We start from the raw sequence: 17,291 nt of genomic DNA on the forward strand, positions 1-17,291 counted from the left end.
GTAACTGTTAGCATACCAGCATTGATTGATTGATTGATTGAAACTTTTATTAGTAGATTGCACAGTACAGTACATATTCTGTACAATTGACCACTAAATGGTAACACCCGAATAAGTTTTTCAACTTGTTTAAGTCGGGGTCCACATAAATCAATTCATGGCACTAGTATTTTAACATGTTGACATTAGCATGCGAGCTTGTTTTAAGCTAATTTGGCAGCTATGCACCTCAGTCATACATTTTGTGACTTGATGCATGGTAACTGTTTGCATTTTTACATGATAACATTAGCATGATTGCATTTTTTTATCCAAAATTTAGTAGCTATACACCTCAGAGTCATATGTTTTGGTATTTCACTTTTGCTACTGTTAGCATGCCAGTTTTATTCACTTTATTTTACTGGCATGTACATATATACGAGTCATATATTTTGGTACTTGACACATGTTAACTTTAGCGTTCTAGCATACAAACATTACCATGTAGCTAATTTAGCAGCTATACACTTTAGTCATACATTTTGCGACTTGACGCATGGTAACTGTTTGCATTTTAACATGCTAACATTAGCATATTGCATTTTTTTATCCAAAATGTAGTAGCTATACACCTCAGAGTCATATGTTTTGGTATTTCACTATTGCTACTGTTAGCATGCTAGTTTTATTCACTTTGTTTTACAGGCATGTACGTATATACGAGTCATATATTTTGGTACTTGACACATGTCAACTTTAGCATTCTAGCATAAAAACATTAGCATGTAGCTAATTTAGCAACTATACACCTCAGTCATACATTTTTGTGACTTGACGCATGGTAACTGTTTGCATTTTAACATGTTTACATTAGCATGATTGCATTTTTTTTATCCAAAATTTAGTAGCTATACACCTCAGAGTCATATGTTTTGGTATTTCACTTTTGCTACTGTTAGCATGCTAGTTTTATTCACTTTATTTTACAGGCATGTACATACATACAAGTCATATATTTTGGTACTTGACACATGTTAACTTTAGCATTCTAGCATACAAACATTAGCATGTAGCTAATTTAGCAGCTATACACCTCAGTCATACATTTTGTGACTTGACTTATGGTAACTGTTTGCATTTTGACATGTTTACATTAGCATGGTTGCATTTTTCTTATCCAAAATGTAGTAGCTATACACCTCAGAGTCATATGTTTTGGTATTTCACTTTTGCTACTGTTAGCATGCTAGTTTTATTCACTTTATTTTACAGGCACGTACATACATACGAGTCATATATTTTGGTACTTGACACATGTTAACTTTAGCATTCTAGCATAAAAACATTAGCATGTAGCTAATTTAGCAGCTATACACCTCAGTCATACATTTTGTGACTTGACTTATGGTAACTGTTTGCATTTTAACATGTTTACATTAGCATGATTGCATTTTTTTTATCCAAAATTTAGTAGCTATACACCTCAGAGTCATATGTTTTGGTATTTCACTATTGCAACTGTTAGCATGCTATTTTTATTCACTTTATTTTACAGGCATGTACATATATATGAGTCATATATTTTGGTACTTGACACATGTTAACTTTAGCATTCTAGCATACAAACATTAGCATGTAGCTAATTTAGCAGCTATACACCTCAGTCATACATTTTGTGACTTGACGCATGGTAACTGTTTGCATTTTAACATGCTAACATTAGCATATTGCATTTTTTTTTTATCCAAAATTTAGTAGCTATACACCTCAGAGTCATATGTTTTGGTATTTCACTATTGCTACTGTTACCATGCTAGTTTTATTCATTTTGTTTTACAGGCACGTACATACATACGAGTCATATATTTTGGTACTTGACACATGTTAACTTTAGCATTCTAGCATACAAACATTAGCATGTAGCTAATTTAGCAGCTATACACCTCAGTCATACATTTTGTGACTTGACGCATGGTAACTGTTTGCATTTTAACATGCTAACATTAGCATATTGCATTTTTTTTATCCAAAATTTAGTAGCTATACACCTCAGAGTCATATGTTTTGGTATTTCACTATTGCTACTGTTAGCATGCTAGTTTTATTCACTTTGTTTTACAGGCATGTACATATATACGAGTCATATATTTTGGTACTTGACACATGTTAACTTAAGCATTCTAGCATACAAACATTAGCATGTAGCTAATTTAGCAGCTATACACCACAGTCATACATTTTGGTACTTTTATACTGTTAGCATACCAGCGCTAGTAATTCAACATGTTAACATCAGCATGCTTGCATTTTTCTTAAGAAATCTAGTAGCTATACATCTCAGTTTTTGTACTTCACTAATGCTACCTAAAGGCATGAGCATGCTAGTTTTATTTCACTCATTTTACAGGTATACATATGAGTCATATATATTGATACTTGACATGTTAACTGTTAGCATGCTAAATTTAACGTTTTAGCATACTAACATTAACATGCCAGTTTTTTAAAAGCTAATTCATTGGCTCTGCACCTCAAAATCTAGCTTTTAGTACTTCACTAATACCAATTTGCTAGCATGCTGGTGTTGACGTGATAGTTTTAGTATTTTTTAAATAATTTTAAGTCATATTTTTTGTAACTCGGGCTATCAGCATGCTAACTGATAGCATTTCAGTTAGGCTTTTAAACATTTTCCAGTATTTGTATATACTTTGCATATAAGCTTCCTGCTTACTGTGACAAAGCAAAAAGTTCCTTGCCAGACCGGAGGTATGACTTGAATGTTTGGTGTAGTTCGGGACTTTTTACGCCCGTGACTCACCTCTCGGCGACCTCGCCCAACACCAGGAAATCCCGGGAGGTCTCAAAGGAACCGTTTTGGGCCCGCGTGTATTTCAAGTGCGGCTCGTAACTCTGACATGCTGTCAGTCGACGTGTCGTGACTAATTGTGGTTGTGTTCCAGTCGAGGGAGAAAAAAGCCTCACACAGACCAGTGATTCATTCTTATAGGCTTCTTTTTAATCATGAAGCAAGTTGGTAGTGTTTGATTGAACATATGTACACGTACAAAAATAATATCTCTGTATTTACACTTTTATACACGCCATTCACGTCCTTATACGGCTTCCGAGACAACTGGGGGTCTTCTGGACCGGACCGGACACCGTCTTCCCTCTTGGGACTGCCAGGGCCAGCACTGCTTGGACCTTCCAGGCGGGTCTTTGATATCTCTCTATCTCTCTCTCTCTCTCGACAGCAAAAGCGGTAGATTTTACTGCCCGAACTTTATGTCGTCGTACGTCTGCGGGGAAGAAAGGGGGTTAAAAACCACGGTCATGATGCCAACACTAGTGTAAATGCTAATGGTGCACAAAAACTTGATTCACATCCGAATCATCATTTTATTCACCTCTATTCTAAATTGAATTATACTTTTTAAGAATTTTTTTTTTTTAATTCTAAAAATATTCAAAAAATTCTATAAAAATACATTTTTCAATGTTTTTATTTAAAAAACTAAAACATTCAAATCGCAATTTGTATTCATCTGGATTCTAAAATGATTTTCCAAAAATGTTTTCAACTAAAAACATTTGTTTAAACATGTTTCTACAAGAATCAGTTTTTAAAGACATATTTTAAAAAATAAAAAAAATATTCCACATCTTGATTGTAAATCTATTCATGATTTATTTTTTTTTAAATCGATTCTAATATTTTTCAATTTTTTTTTTTACAAAAATCTATTTTTAAAAGTATATTTTTTTATTAAATCATGTGTTTATATCTAAATTGCGATTCTTATTCAACTTGGTTATAAATCGATTCATAATTTTCAACAATCCATTAAAAAATTAGCTTTAACATGATTTTTTAAGAACCAATTTTTTAAAGATGTTTTAAAAACAATAATAAAAAAAAAGTTTAACAGTTTAAAGACATTTTAAAACAATTCTGTTGACATCCACCTCTTAATTCTAATTGATCCCGATTCTAAATCTATTCATAATTTTCAGAAATCGATTATTTTTTTCTTCTTTTTTTTAGTTCTGTGGTCATCTAAATCTGTATTCTAATTGATTATGATTCTAAATTGATGCATAAACTAATTAAAAACTTTTATTTCAAAGACATTTTTGTATGTTTTATTTAACGATAATTGATTTTTTTAAAAAGGCGTTTAAAAAAATCTATTCACATCTGAATTGGCATTTTTATTCATTTTGATTTTAAACAAATTCATAATTTTCAAAAAATGTTGTTGAAAAAATGTTTAACCTTTTTTTTTAAGAATCAATTTAAAAAAATACTTGTTGTAAACCATCTTCAATAAACCAGAAAGAGCTATTTTAAACTGTAACCTGTTTTGAAAAAGTTATATTATAATATAATTAATTATACGAAATTGTGAGAATCGGTTTCAATCAAGAATCTATTCTGAATCGAATCGGATGGAATGCTTAGGTGCCCAAAGATTCACACCCTCAGTAAACGCACCTCCATGTCGCTGTCGTCCGATTCGCTGTTCTCCGATTCGTAGTCGGGCAAAGCCCTCATCTCCAGCGCCGTCTTCTCGTGCAGCTGGCAGCGTATGTCCTCATCCTGGCGCCCGTACGTGAGGTGGTAGGGCGTGAAGCCGCCGTAATTTAAGCAGTTGACGTCGGCGCCGAGGTCCAGGAGACGACGGACCAGCGCAGGGTTCTGGAAGTCCACCGCCAAATGTAACGCCGTCCTGCCGCTGCATTGTTCCTACAAACACATAACCCGTTACTTCACGTCAAATATTCCACTTTCAATTATTTGGGCGGGGGGAATGTGTTGCAAATTTGTGAGTTTACTATTAAAAAAAAAGGTTTTCTGTGACAAAAAAAGACATAAAATAAACACAATTAAATAATACAATCTTATAACTGACGAATAGATCAAAAGTTTGTCGAGAGATATACATTTAGAAAGTAATAAAATAAAAATATTTCATGGCTTATTTTTAGGTAACATTTTCTCTACCAAAATGGGCATAAATTTAACATACACAGTTTTCATATATATGTATGTGTGTATATATATATATATATATATATATATATATATATATATATGTATGTATGTACGTACGTACAGTGGGGCAAAAAAGTATGTAGTCAGCCACCGATTGTGCAAGTTCTCCCACTTAAAATTATGACAGGGGTCTGTAATTTTCATCATAGGTACACTTAAAACTGTGAGACAGAATGTAAAAGCATGATTTTTCCACCCCCATGCTTCACAGTAGGTGTGGTGTTCTTGGGATGCAACTCAGTATTCTTCTTCCTCCAAACACGACGAGTTGAGTTTATACCAAAAAGTTCTATTTTGGTTTCATCTGACCACATGACATTCTCCCAATCCTCTGCTGTATCCTCCATGTATCCATTTTGGTATAAACTCAACTTGTCGTGTTTGGAGGAAGAAGAATACTGAGCTGCATCCCAAGAACACCATACCTACTGTGAAGCATGGGGGTGGAAACATCATGCTTTGGGGCTGTTTTTCTGCTAAGGGGACAGGACGGTTTATCCGTGTTAAGGAAAGAATGAATGGGGCCATGTATCGTGAGATTTTGAGCCAAAACCTCCTTCCATCAGTGAGAGCTTTGACTGGTTGACCAAATACTTATTTTCCACCATAATTTACAAATAAATTCTTTAAAATTCCTACAATGTGAATTCTTGAATTTTTTTTCACATTCTGTCTCTCACAGTTGAAGTGTACCTATGATGAAAATTACAGACCTCTGTCATCATTTTAAGTGGGAGAACTTGCACAATCGGTGACTGACTAAATACTTTTTGGCCCCACTGTATGTGTGTATATATGCATGTATGTATATGTGTATATATACAGTATGTGTGTTTGTATATACACATACACATGTATGACTATACACAATACACACGTATGATGTGTGTGTATATATATACACATTTCTATATATATATATATATATATACATATATAATGTGTGTGTATATATATATAATGTGTGTATAAATACACATACACGCGTATGACTACACAAAAACACGTGTTTGTGTGTGTGTATATATATATATGTATATGTATATGTAGGTGTCGGAAAAATTACAAGACTACTTCATCTCTACAGAACTGTTTCATGAGGGGTTCCCTCAATCATCAGGAGATCTCCTGATGATTGAGGGAACCCCTCATGAAACAGTTCTGTAGAGATGAAGTAGTCTTGTGATTTTTCCCACACCTACATATTGCGCTCTACCACGGTATCGAGCACTATTCTCTGGATAATCCAATCAAGACATATGTATATATATATATAAATTCTAAATTTATAATTGACTTATAGATCTGAAGTTGATATAGAGATTTAAGCGTTGCTAATAGTAATAATATATCACTTGTTTTTTTAACATTTTTATAAGTGGGACCCTTTTAGGTCCCTGAGATCTTTAGTGTGATATTGTTTTTAAAGGTGCCATTGTTCAAAGGTTATTATTGACCCATCAAATATTCTGGTTTGAAATATTTTTGGGGGGAAAATGTTCCATATTTTGTGTTTGATGTAAAAAAAAAAAAAAAAAAGTTCTAATTGATAAAAAGGGCAAAACAATTAAATTTTATACGGACAGATATATCTGAATTTGATCTGCAAATGTAAGCATTATGTTTATGACCGGGTTCCTAACTTGAGGGAAGCCCTAATGGTAAAAAAATAAATAAATTGATAAATAATGAAAAATATCAAAATAGACCCTGCATGCTTTGTGGCCCCTCTGTGAAAAACATTTTAACCCCCCTGCATTCTTGACAAACATCAACAATAAAACCATGCATAAATGGGGACATATTTGACTGTAACACTGCCCCTACCTGTGCGTTGATGTCCGCTCCCAGCCTAACGAGACTCTCCACCAATGAGATGTAGCCGTAAATGGACGCCAGGTGTAGACAGTAATGTCCTGAAAAGAGAAGAAATATCGATTCAATGCGCTGCTGTGCGTGTTTTGGGCTGGGGGGCGGGGGTCGGACTTTCCCCTGATTTTACCTGCGTAGTTTGGGAAGGACAGCAAGTAGCCCAGGTGACGTTGGCAGTGTTGCGTGATGACGCCGAAGCAGGCCAGGGAGCCTTGCTTGCAGGCGATGTGCAGCGCCGTGTTGCCGCCATCGTCGGCCAGTCGCGGGTCACATCCCGCCTTCAGGAGCCTTTCCACCAGCTGGGGCTGCTCCGTGATCACGGCCAAATGCAGCGCCGTCTGCGGGGGAGATTGTTTGTTTAAATACGCCATCAAGCCGCCATTGTTAGTAAGATTAAAAAAAGGGGGCGTTTTTTTGTCGTGCCTGTCTTTGGTGGTTCTGGACGTTGAGGAAGGGGTGATCGTGGGACAGTTTGATCATCTGCTGGGCCTGTTCACTGGCCTCATGGATGGCAGCCAAGTGCAGAAGCCTGTCGAGAACCGGAGAGAAGTTAGCAAACGCCTGGCTCGCAGTGTTGCGCAAGAGTGGAGTTTTTTTTTTTGTATTGTTTTTTTTTTTTTTTTTGCACCAGTTGACACATCGGATGCTTTATCAGTTCCTGGCACAGCGCCAGGGACTTTCCTACGCTCCGCCCCCGACAGGCCAACTTTATACAAACATATTTCATGCCTCATATGCAGCTTTATGTGGAAAAAGCACATGCAACATGTCAATTATGAATACCAGGTTACAAACATTTGATTAATTAATTTAATATTTTTGATTTGATAAATGAATTAATTTTTTTTTTTTTTTTTGTAAAAAAAAAATGCTTAAAACAGATATTACAAATGATTAAAGTTTTAAAAAAATAAAATGCTAAACAGACACGTTTCTGCTTTATGTCATAGGTTATTGAATTAATTAAAACAATACATTTTAATAAAAAAAAAATTTAAAACAGATGTTGCAAATGTCAGCTTGGTTTTAAAATTGAATTAAATAAAACAATACATTTCAATTTAAAAAATTTTAAAAAAAATGCTAAAACAGACGTTACAAATGTCAGCTTTGTGTTATAATGGAATTAATAAAATAATAAATGTTACAATTTTATTTAAAAATATATATATTTTGTAAAAAAAAATGCTGAAAACAGACAATACAAATGTCAGCTGTGTGTTACAGGTTATAATTGAATTAAAGTTTTAAAAAAAAATACAAAAAAAATGCTAAACAGACAAATGTCAGCTTTATGTTATAGGTTATTATTGAATTAATTAATCAAAACAATACATTTTAATAAAAAAAATAATAAAAAAATGCTAAAATATATGTTACAAATGTCAGCTTGGTGTTAAAATTGAATTAATAAAACAATACATTTTAATTTGAAAAAATGCTAAAACAGACGTTACAAATGTCAGCTTTGTGTTATAATTGAATTAATAAAATAATAAATGTTACAATTGTACTTAAAGATATATATGTTTTGTAAAAAAAAAATGCTGAAAACAGACAATACTGTGTGTTACAGGTTATAATTGAATTAAAGTTTTAAAAAAAAAGAAATACAAAAAAAATGCTAAACAGACAAATGTCAGCTTTATGTTATAGGTTATTATTGAATTAATTGATTAAAACAATACATTTTAATAAAAAACAGATGTTACAAATGTCAGCTTGGTGTTAAAATTGAATTAATTAAAAATAATCAATGTTAAATTTGCATTTAAAAAAATATTTTGTAAAAAGAAAGGCTGAAAACAGACAAATGTCAAATTTATGTTCTAGGTTATAATTTATTTAATTCATATATTTGTACATTTTAATTTATTTGTTAAAAAAATGCTAAGAACAGACGTTACAAATGTTAAAAGACAAAATTTGGTGTCACAAAATGTACCGTTATTAGTTATTTCAGGGGTGTCCAAAGTATATTGTCGGGGAAAATACAAGAAAAAAGATGTAATGTAATGAGAAACAGCTGACATTTTGATACTACTCACCAAGTCACTTTTAAAAAATGGCTATCAATAAGTTTTGATATATTGGTCACATTTTTAAAACGTGAAAATATCTCCTGCTTAATGAGTCTTTTAAAAATGTATTATATTTTTAGCATTTTTACTGGGGTTTTTTTTGTGTCCTACCCCTTCCTGCTCAGTCACGGATACAAATAGCAGGGCAAAAGTCCCAAGTTATTCTTATTGTGGTAAGGCGGCAGTTGGCTTGCAGACCCCCAGGGATCGAACCCTGCCAAGCTTTAGGCGTGCAAATGCGTTTTAAAAAATGATTGCACACATTATTTCCCCATTTTTGCACAAAAATACATCACATTACATTCAAGTCGGATTCAAAAGTATCCCAAAATAAAAGCTTGTGCATATTTAAATGTTTTTTTTGCATGCGTTTTTTCCACGTGCAACACTTTGGAAAAATAAAACACTTACGTGTCACCTTCCTCGGTCACGACGCTCCTCCACGGCTCGTAGTCGAGAACGCGCGCCTCGCCGTCGTGCACGGCCAGCAGCTCCAGGTCCTGGACAAGCTCGTCTTCCTTCAGCGACCCCAAGCCGCTGTCGAAGCGCTCGTCCGGGCACGCCGACGGCGCCTTGCCCGGCTCGGGCTCCGCGTCGCCACCGTCGAGGCGGTCGCTGTAATCCTCCAAGTGGTGTCGGAACACTCCGCGAAAGTCCATGTCGGCCAGTGTTACGCGTGCACACATACACACACGCGGGGGTTCGAGGGGTCGATAGCACACGGGAGGGAGCGCGCCTGGGTTTTGTGCGCCCGGCTGGGAGGAGCCTGACTGGGGATTTCCACTTGACTTATCTGTGGACGGGAGGAGCAGGGAAACCACACGCACTGCAGAGAGAGAGAGAGAGAGAAAAAAAACTCCCTTTTGCTTTAAGGACAAGTCAACGTGAAAACTTGTAGTTTCCTGCGTGACGCCCTCAGGGAATGTTTGAGCATGGCAGCCATGACTGGAGGGGACATCCTGAAACAATGACCACTTTTCCGTGCACTTACTTCTGTCTCGGGAGGGGGATGTTTGACAATTAATGTGACATTTACACTGAAAAATAACTATTTTAGGAACATTTCCACTGAGGGCCAAGCACGTGGGGGGGCTTTTAAAACCAACATTTTTAGGATTCTTTGGGGCTCCCCTTAAAGGCCTACTGAAACCCACTACTACCCACCATGCAGTCTGATAGTTTGTATATCAATGATGAAATATTAACATTGCAACACATGCCAATATGGCCTTTTTAGTTTACTAAATCACAATTTAAAATTTCCCGCGGAGTTTACTGTTGAAAACGTCGCGGAATGGTGACGCGTGTTTGTGACTTTATATGTTGGAGGGGACATATGTCGTCTCTTTTCATCGCGCAATTACACAATATTCTGGACATCTGTGTTGCTGAATCTTTTGCAATTTGTTCAATTAAAAACGGAGAAGTCAAAGTAGAAAGATGGAGGTGGGAAGCTTTAGCCTTTAGCCACACAAACACACGGTGATTCCTTGTTTAAAATTCCCGCAGTTGAAGCTTTACTATGGTTTAGAGTGGTCAAGCGAACATTTTTCCCGATTACTTGTCAACCGGCAGGTTTCGGTGAGAGAATTGTGGTAAAAAGTCGCCTCTTACCGGGGATCAGCGGAGCTTCTGTCCTGCTAGTGCGTAGGGATTTCTCTCAGAGAAACCATGAATTGATTAACGTGGACACCGACTTAAACAAGTTGAAAACGAGTTGAAACAAGTTGAAAAACTTATTTGGGTGTTACCATTTAGTGGTCAATTGTACGGAATATGTACTGAACTGTGCAATCTACTAATAAAAGTTTCAATCAATCAATCAATCCATCAAAGAGACTGGTGTCAACACACCCGTGGCCCCACCCCTCTGACTATCAGGTACTATTTAACTCACTAAAACACTAGCAACACAATAGAAAGATAAGGGATTTCCCAGAATTATCCTAGTAAATGTGTCTAAAAACATCTGAATCGCTCCCAATGCAATCGCCTTTTTTGTTTCGTAACTTAATTTTTTATTTTTTTTCCTAGTCCTTCACTCTAAATTTCCTCATCCACGAATCTTTCATCCTCACTCAAATTAATGGGGAAATTTGTCGCTTTCTCGGTCCGAATAGCTCTTGTTGCTGGAGACTCACATTACAAACAATGTGAGGACGTGAGGAGCCCTCACACGGGTGACGTCATTGTCTGCGACTTACGGTAAAGGCAGGGCTTTTTTATTAGCGACCAAAAGTTGCGAACTTTATCGTGGATGTTCTTTACTAAATCCTTTAGCCACACAAACGCACGGTGTTTCCTTGTTTTAAATTCCCGGAGGTGAAGCTTTACTATGGTTTAGAGTGGTCAAGCGAACATTTTTCCCGATTACTTGTCAACCGGCAGGTTTCGGTGAGGGAATTGTGGTAAAAAGTCGCCTCTTACCGGGGATCAGCGGAGCTTCTTTCCTGCTGCTGCGTAGTGATTTCTCTCAGAGAAACCATGAATTGATTAACGTGGACACCGACTTAAACAAGTTGAAAACAAGTTGAAACAAGTTGAAAAACTTATTCGGGTGTTACCATTTAGTGGTCAATTGTACGGAATATGTACTGAACTGTGCAATCTACTAATAAAAGTTTCAATCAATCAATCAATCCATCAAAGAGACTGGTGTCAACACACCCGTGGCCCCACCCCTCTGACTATCAGGTACTATTTAACTCACTAAAACACTAGCAACACAATAGAAAGATAAGGGATTTCCCAGAATTATCCTAGTAAATGTGTCTAAAAACATCTGAATCGCTCCCAATGCAATCGCCTTTTTTTGTTTCGTAACTTAATTTTTTATTTTTTTTCCTAGTCCTTCACTCTAAATTTCCTCATCCACGAATCTTTCATCCTCACTCAAATTAATGGGGAAATTTGTCGCTTTCTCGGTCCGAATAGCTCTTGTTGCTGGAGACTCACATTACAAACAATGTGAGGACGTGAGGAGCCCTCACACGGGTGACGTCGTTGTCTGCGACTTACGGTAAAGGCAGGGCTTTTTTATTAGCGACCAAAAGTTGCGAACTTTATCGTGGATGTTCTTTACTAAATCCTTTAGCCACACAAACGCACGGTGTTTCCTTGTTTTAAATTCCCGGAGGTGAAGCTTTACTATGGTTTAGAGTGGTCAAACGTACATTTTTCCCGATTACTTGTCAACCGGCAGGTTTCGGTGAGGGAATTGTGGTAAAAAGTCGCCTCTTACCGGGGATCAGCGGAGCTTCTGTCCTGCTGCTGCGTAGTGATTTCTCTCAGAGAAACCATGAATTGATTAACGTGGACACCGACTTAAACAAGTTGAAAACAAGTTGAAACAAGTTGAAAAACCTATTCGGGTGTTACCATTTAGTGGTCAATTGTACGGAATATGTACTGAACTGTGCAATCTACTAATAAAAGTATAAATCAATCAATCAATCCATCAGAGAGACTGGTGTCAACACACCCGTGGCCCCACCCCTCTGACTATCAGGTACTATTTAACTCACTAAAACACTAGCAACTCAATAGAAAGATAAGGGATTTCCCAGAATTATCCTAGTAAATGTGTCTAAAAACATCTGAATCGCTCCCAATGGAATCGCCTTTTTTGTTTTGTAACTTTATTTATTTTTATTTTTTTTTCTAGTCCTTCACTCTAAATTTCCTCATCCACAAATTTTTCATCCTCACTCAAATTAATGGGGAAATTTGTCGCTTTCTCGGTCCGAATAGCTCTTGTTGCTGGAGACTCACATTACAAACAATGTGAGGACGTGAGGAGCCCTCACACGGGTGACGTCATTGTCTGCGACTTACGGTAAAGGCAGGGCTTTTTTATTAGCGACCAAAAGTTGCAAACTTTATCGTGGATGTTCTTTACTAAATCCTTTCAGCAAAAATATGGCAATATCGCGAAATGATCAAGTATGACACATAGAATGGACCTGCTATCCCTGTTTAAATAAGAAAATCTCAGTTCAGTAGGCCTTTAAGTTTGATGTCATAAAAATGTTTAAATGTGACATTTTATTCTCTAATTCAACGCTTACTGTAAATATTTAGATCAACTGAAGGTCTATTTGTCGAGGTAAAGTTAAAAAATAACCTTTAAAAAAATGCTGCGATGAGGTGGCAAATTGTCCAGGGTGTATCCCGCCTTCCGCCCGATCATAGCTGAGATAGGCACCAGCGACCCCAAAGGGAATAAGCGGTAGAAAATGGATGGATTAAAAAAATGTTTTTAGCCCTTATTGTGAAAGACAAGCACGTTTTTTTTTTGGGCAAAAACACAAAATATGCAAACTATTTCAAAGTGGAATATTTGATGTGAGGTAATAGGAGGCGAGAATTGGTCAATAATTTACAACAATTATTTTCAATGAATTTTTGAACAATGACTTAAAAAAAGAAAAACACTAAAATTCATCATAATTATGTGGTATATATGCGGTAAATATATGCATCCATCCAATTTCTACTGCTTGTCCCTTTTCGGGTTGCAGGGGGTGCTGCATACGGGCGGAAGGCGCGGTACACTCTGGACAAGTCGCCACCTCATTGCAGGGCCAACACAGATAGACAGACAACATTCACACTCACATTCACACACTAGGGCCAATTTAGTGTTGCCAATCAACCTATCCCCAGGTGCATGTCTTTGGAAGTGGGAGGAAGCCGGAGTACCCGGAGGGAACTCACGCAGTCACGGGGAGAACATGCAAACTCCACACAGAAAAATTACGACCCCGCGGTCGAACCCAGAACCTTCGTATTGTGAGGCACACGCACATAACCCCTGTTCCGCCCTGCTGCCTTTAATCATATATTATTATTTTTTATTCAACGCTTACTGTAAATATTTAGATCAACTTAAGGTCTATTTGTCGATGTAAAGTAAAAAAAAACATTTAAAAAAATGTTTTAAGCCCTTATTGTGAAAGACAACCATGTTTTTATTGGCAAAAAGACAAAATATGCAAAATATTTTAAAGTGGAATATTTGATGTGAGGCAATAGGAGGCGTGAATTGGTCAATAATTTATAACAATTATTTTTAATTACTTTTTGAGCAATGACTTTTGAAACCCCGCCCACTAAAATTGATTATATCTATGTGGTAAAAATAAGTCAAACATTCTTTTTTTTATTTTTTGGCGACTTGTCCCCCCCCCCCCCCCCCGCGACCCCAGAAGGGACAAGCGGTAAAAAATGGATGGATGGATGGAACTTACGATCAAATTCAGATGTATCCATCTATACATTTGTATTATTTTTTTATGCTTTTTTGTCATAATAAAACTTTTTATGGCAAACACAAACTTGGCAATATTTTCCCCTAAAATAATTTCTAAGTATAATGTTTGTAATTTGAGGCTTGAATAGTTCAATAACAAATTTTTAATACATTTTTGAGAAATTACTTTTTAAAAAAAAACACTAAACTTCATCATATTTAGGTGTTAAAAATAAGTCATACATTCTTTTAATTTTTTTTACTTTCTCGAAATCAACTACAAATGTATCCATCCATTCATTTGTGTTATTTTTTTAATGTTTTTGTATGCCTTTTTGTCATAAAAATCTTTTTTATGGCAAACACACAAATCAGGCAATATTTTCCTCTAAAATCATTTCAAAGTGGAATATTTATTGTGAAATAATTGGAGGCCTCAATAGATCAATAATTTATAACAATTATTTATAATTATATTTTGTGCAATGCCTTTTAAACACCTCCACTGAAATTCATCATATTCATGTTTTAAAATAAGTCATACATCCTTTTTTTTTTTCACTTTCTTGAGATCAGATTCACAATAAAGGAGGCACTTGAAGAAAAATAGGCTGCATGGTCGAGTGGCCAAAGAGTTTAATCTGTGTCTCATCACTCCAAATTACTTTGTTCCAGAAGTTTCGAGGCTTGTTTCCGTGCTGTTTGGCGCAATGTAGGCGGGATACTTTGTGACATTTGCGCAGAAATGGCTTTCTTCTGGCGACTCGACCATGCAGCCCATTTTTCTTCAAGCGCCTCCTTATTGTGCATCTGTATTTACACCCCCCGTTACCCCACCTCAACACCCCATTTCCCGAATTCGGAGGTCTCCAAGTTGGCAAGTATGCCGATGTACAGTTTTCACCTTAGACCAGGGGTAGGGAACCTATGGCTCGGGAGCCAGATGTGGCTCTTTTGATGACTGCATCTGGCTCTCGGATAAATCTGAGCTGACATTGCTTGACACAATAAGTAATGAATAATTCCACTTGTAATCACAGTGTTAAAAATAACGTTCAAAATATAAAACATTTTCACGCATTTTTAATCCATCCGTCCGTTTTTCTACTGCACCTGTTCAAGAAGTCGCGTTAATGGTAAGAAGTTATTTATTTATTTTTGGTTAGTGTGGGGCTTGCCCTCCTGGGGGTTCTTCAGACCACCAAGCACCGACATGAGAGCCTGTTTCAAGGTTAGAATATTGTTTTATTTTTCAATAAGTCCTTCAGTTGCTTTCCAGCGATTGTCTTTTTCTCTTTCGTTCTCGCTGCCGCTCTGGCTCCAGCCCCAACGCCGTCTCTCCTCCTGGCTGCTGCTTATAACAAAGCGACAGGTGATTAGATAACAAGGCCCAGGTGGGCCATCTACGCACCTGTCGCTGATTTCGAGGCAGATCCTGGCAACACCCTACTTCGCTGCAGGTCCGCAGGCCACGCCCCCTCCACAGTTCGCTTCAGAATAACAGTGTTATTACAAAGAGTAAGATACTCTAAAAATGTTGGTCCTACTTAAAAATGCACGTGTTTAGTTGTTTTCAGTGTATATGGTATGGCTCTTACGTAAATACATTTTAAAATATTGGGCTTCTTGGCTCTCTCAGCCAAAAAGGTTCCCGACCCCTGCCTTAGACAGTGGAGTTCTAGGCAGCTTCCCTGTATTGTCATGGATAAATGTCCCTAACGTGTGGATATTACTTTAACATTCTTGGCTGGTGTAACTGCGTCATTAAATAAGTTTGTTTAGGATGATTTCTTTCCTTAATTCCTTGAATATCATCCACTTCTCAACATTAATTTTTTTCGCAGGCATGCTCGTGGGAAAAATAAGCAAACATATGTCTGTCTTGAGCTACAAGAGTGGATATTTTGAAGGCCACTTATGAAAATCACGTGTTTCACAACAACGCGCTAAAGAGGATGTTGTGTACTTGCCGCTCTTGCAAAAAAAAAAAAAAAGAGTCACCACAACTCAAGAAGTGGTTTTCGACACCTTTGCGTGCTGGAATGTTTTCATTTCCACGTTTCCCCGGGGACACAAATATGAAGTTGCGCAACACGGACGGCGGGCCTGCTGCTCGGGCACTCCCATGCGAGCCCGTCTGTCAGAGCGCCTAGCAACAGCACACAACACAAACGGCGCCAAAACCCGCCACCCGGATGTCTTTTGAGTGGCGCCGCGTTCATTTCAACAAAGTGCAGCGATTTAAAGAACGAGGGCGCGGTGTCCTTCCCTTTGTTCTCAAGGTCGTGTGCGAAATAAAGACTGTCTACCGTCTTTATTTGCCGCAGAGCAGCGACTTGTGGTTTGTGTTTGTATCTGGTTGCTATGGAGACCGGCGCCGGGCTGTTGAATATCAGGTGCAACACTTGGTGTCTGCACGTCAGACGGGTATTGATGAGCGTTCCGTTCACCTTCTGTTGACGTCATGGAAGAGTTTAGTTCAGGGTTTTGTGTGAAGAAAAAAAAAACAATAATGTGAGTGCGAATGTTGTCTGTCTATTTGTGTTGACCCTCCGAGGAAGTGGCGACTTGTCCAGGGTGTACGCCGCCTTCCGCCCGTGTGCAACTGAGATAGGCTCCAGCAACCCCCGCTACCCTGAAAAGGACAAGCGGTAGAAAATGGATGGATGCAACAGTTGCTTAGAAATTTCACCGGCTTTTAAGTGAAATTAACTTTAACGTAGGCTGTTTTTTTTCCTTTTAAAACTGTCATTGCTCAAAAAATAATAACGAAACAACATTATTCTTATGAATTATTGACATATTTAAGGCTCCAGTTACTTAAATATTCCTCTTGTTTTTTTGGGGGTGAGGGGAAATGTTGCCTATTTTTGTTTGTTTGCCATTTAAAAAACAGTTTTCCATGACAAATAAGGCATTAAACAAACAAACAAAAAACTTAACCATACAAATTGCATCATTATGCCTCCTTTGTAGGTATATTTCATCTCATTTTAATATCCTAATAATATTTATTCAGTTTTGCATGTCTCATGACACATTATCT

At 37.1% G+C, this 17,291-nt stretch overlaps 1 protein-coding gene across 1 annotated transcript; it reads right to left on the reverse strand.

The window, feature by feature from the left end:
- Positions 1 to 2,979: 2,979 nt before the first annotated feature.
- Positions 2,980 to 9,752, reverse strand: LOC133542418 (NF-kappa-B inhibitor alpha-like). The gene is made up of 6 exons (XM_061886509.1): positions 9,406 to 9,752; positions 7,337 to 7,442; positions 7,044 to 7,251; positions 6,869 to 6,957; positions 4,481 to 4,732; positions 2,980 to 3,284 (listed from the first exon to the last, which is right to left on the reverse strand). The coding sequence occupies exons 1-6, from the start codon at positions 9,678 to 9,680 to the stop codon at positions 3,255 to 3,257; spliced, it is 960 nt and encodes a 319-aa protein (XP_061742493.1). The 5' UTR covers positions 9,681 to 9,752; the 3' UTR covers positions 2,980 to 3,254.
- Between the last annotated feature and the right edge of the window lie 7,539 nt (positions 9,753 to 17,291).

This window comes from Nerophis ophidion, linkage group LG24, assembly GCF_033978795.1.
Source record: "Nerophis ophidion isolate RoL-2023_Sa linkage group LG24, RoL_Noph_v1.0, whole genome shotgun sequence".
Classification (NCBI taxonomy): Eukaryota; Metazoa; Chordata; class Actinopteri; order Syngnathiformes; family Syngnathidae; genus Nerophis; species Nerophis ophidion.

Coding starts and splice junctions, on each gene's coding strand:
- LOC133542418 (XM_061886509.1), bottom strand. CDS start 9,680: ATGTGTGCACGCGTAACACTGGCCGACATGGACTTTCGCGGAGTGTTC. Junction 7,443..9,405: donor GTGACCGAGGAAGGTGACAC/GTAAGTGTTTTA, acceptor GGTTCTCGACAG/GCTTCTGCACTTGGCTGCCA. Junction 4,733..6,868: donor GAGCGGACATCAACGCACAG/GTAGGGGCAGTG, acceptor ATGTGTTTGTAG/GAACAATGCAGCGGCAGGAC.